We start from the raw sequence: 2,781 nt of genomic DNA on the forward strand, positions 1-2,781 counted from the left end.
GGCCAGTCCAGCCTGCGGGACCCCGCACGGCACCGCCCCCCACCCGGCCCTGGACCTGGACGAGTTCGTGCCGCCCGTACCCCCGCCACCCTACTACCCGCCCGAGTACACCTGCACGCCCACGGCCGACGCCCACAGGTGGGTCTTTCCGTGGGGGCTGTGACACGGTGGGGTGGGGAGGGTCCCCGGGAGGCGGAGGCCACGCTCGTTCTCGGCGGAGCAAGCGGTGGCAGCTGTTGGCTGCAGAGCAGAGGGTCACGGGTCACCGGAGCAGGGGCCCGGAGATGGACGCTCCCACCGGTTCTCACGGGAGACCACAGGAGCGGCCAGCCCGATGGTCGCAGCTCCACGGTGCTCCCACGAAATGCCATTGACGCAACACGTCAATTTTAACTATAGATTGGTTATTTTAATTCTAGACAGAGCCATGGAGTTGATGGACGATATCACTATTTTTCCAGAAAGAATTAGGCGTTTCTTTCTCGAACGCGACGTGTGTGGGCTGAGGGGACCCCGACAAGCCTCGTCGTTTGCTTTGAGAGAACGCCCCCCGCTCGGGCTCCGGCCCCCGAGTGACAGCTCCCCGCTTCTGCCTTTTCAGGGACCTGCACCTGGACTTCGGTCCCAGCCCGTTCAGCGTGCTGTACGACGTGGCCATCAACAGCCCGGGCCTGCCCTACCCGGCCGAGCTGCCACCGCCCTATGAGGCTGTGGTCGGCCCGGCCCCAGCCAGCCAGGTGAGGCCAGGCCCGACGAGCCAGCCACCTGCACCGGGACCTGGTGAACCTGCGGGGTGTCGGTCTCGTCTCCCTGTGGTGGGGGGCAGCGGGCTCCGAACCTCTAGAAGTCCCAGCCGGGCCTGGGGGCCCAGCGCCAACGCCCGTGCTCCCCGCCCGGCGCCCTCAGGTGCGGCCGAGCGCGACGCTGGCCAGCGAGCGTGTCTGGGGACACAGCACAGAAGCTGCCGGCACAGCTTCCGATCGTGGGGCTCGGGCCAGGGGCCAAGGGCCCAGGGACTCTGGCCGGTCGTCACCTGCCGTGGGAGCCGGGAGAGCAGTCTGGGCCCCTGGTCCTGCCCCAGGCCTGGCGGCTCCAGGGCGGGGGAGGCGTCTCTGAGCGGGCACAGCCACCGACCCCGGGCCCTGCGCACGACAGGCCCCCCACACGTGGGGCCCCGCTTTCTGGGCTGTAAGGTGGGGACCAGCGCGGACCAAGCGCCCACACGGAGTGGGGCTTCGGAACGGCACGTGGCAGCTTCCGACCTGGCAGGAGCCACCGGCCCTTTGCTCGACGCTCCCGTCGCCGTGGCCGTCACAGGGTGTCGAAGGGTGCTGGGCCAGTGCAGAGGGCGCAAACGCCTGGGAAGGTCACCCACCCAGTGCGGACAGCGTTGTTCGGGGACGTACAGGTGGCCCTCGGGAGGCCGCAGGGGTGGGGCGTGGGGAGCCCAGTGGCGATGCGAAGCGGGAGCACGTGCGGGAAGCAGCCGCCAGCCGAGCCTGCGCCCCGAGCCCTGGGCCACCGTGACCGGGGGTGCCGAGGGGCACCAGCTGTGCAGTCCCCAGTGCCCAGACCACTCACTCCGGGCCTCAGCGGCATGACGCCAGCCTGGCCCGCACCCCCACCCGTGTCCACCGCAGAAGGTGCCACAGGCTCAGACCCGGCCCGGTCCTTCCGAGGCGCCTCTGCTCGCCTGGCTGCCCCTTCGGGGTTGGGGGCCCTGGGGCCAGTGCACCTTGTCCCAGCCGCCCCCCTGAGGCGTCTGGGCCCTGGGGAGCCCCGTGGGTGGAGGGGGATGTCCAGGTGGGCCGTGGGGACTCGGCCTCTCCAGAAAGTCCGTGCAGGTGTCTCAGACAGAGCTCTCTCAAGCAGAGGGACATACGGGGGATCTGGCTCCCTGCCTCGATGCCAGTCGACTGTTTAATCATGGCCACCGGGCACGATAGCGTTATCTGGGAATACACAGTATAGGCCTTAAGGGGGTCCTAGGCTGGGTGGGAAGCAGGCCCTCGGCCCTCAGCAGACCTGTCACCCCCTCTCTGCAAGACCTGTGCGAGAGCCCGACCGAAGTGGCAGGGAGGCCGGCGGCGGGCAGAGCGGACGACCTGGGCTGTGACGGCACCAGGCTGTGGGCACCGCTCACCTCCCTCGGCCTCCACGGGGCTCGTGATTTGCAAGCGATTCTGAAATAACCCGAGGATTCAGAAGCCGCGGGCTTTCTTTGTAGCTAGCGCAGGGGCTCCCGCATGTGGCGTTTGTCACATGCAGGCACATGGCCTGGGTGGGGCCATCATGCCCTAAAGTGGCCGAGGGCTGGACTGCGCAGGACACAGGCCGAGGCGTGTGGCGGGCCGGGGGGGAGCAGGTGTACCTCGCCTGGTGTTCCCCAGACCCCCTGCTGGGCAGAGCGCGTCCCCTGGAGCAGAAAGTGACGAGTGTCATTTCTGGGCCACGATGCCAGCCACACGGCCAGGCCGGGACCGTCCAACAGTGCGCTGGGGCCACGGGCCTCACGCCCCCGCGCTCACTCCCACCCCTGTGGGATGGGACCCCAGCCAGGTCAGGCAGCGCCCCCGCCCCACCCGTCAGCCCTCGCACTGGGGCTGCTGTGGCGGTCCCTGCAGCCCGCAGGTGGCAGGCCACCAACCGGCCTCCTGTGTCTTGCTGCAGCTTACGAGCGCCGGTCAGCAGGTGGCCGAGCCCGGCTCCTGCGACCCAGATGCCACCGCGGGCTTCAGCGTGCAAGGTAAGCTACGCGATCGGTGTCTGAGAGGATGAGTC

General features: G+C 69.0%; 1 protein-coding gene across 1 annotated transcript in view; it reads left to right on the plus strand.

Annotated features, from left to right (window-relative positions):
• The window catches only part of LOC105308183 (protein FAM189A1), a gene marked incomplete at its 5' end in the record, with an annotated part of 52,076 nt that overhangs the window by 42,846 nt on the left and 6,449 nt on the right, over positions 1-2,781 (plus strand). Inside the window, 2 exons of the mRNA XM_011384028.1 lie at positions 598-737; positions 2,671-2,746. Of these exons, the coding sequence (XP_011382330.1) occupies positions 598-737; positions 2,671-2,746 (216 nt within the window). The remainder of the gene's footprint in view (positions 1-597; positions 738-2,670; positions 2,747-2,781) is intronic.

Source organism: Pteropus vampyrus, unplaced genomic scaffold (genome assembly GCF_000151845.1).
Source record: "Pteropus vampyrus isolate Shadow unplaced genomic scaffold, Pvam_2.0 Scaffold555, whole genome shotgun sequence".
NCBI classification, from domain to species: Eukaryota; Metazoa; Chordata; class Mammalia; order Chiroptera; family Pteropodidae; genus Pteropus; species Pteropus vampyrus.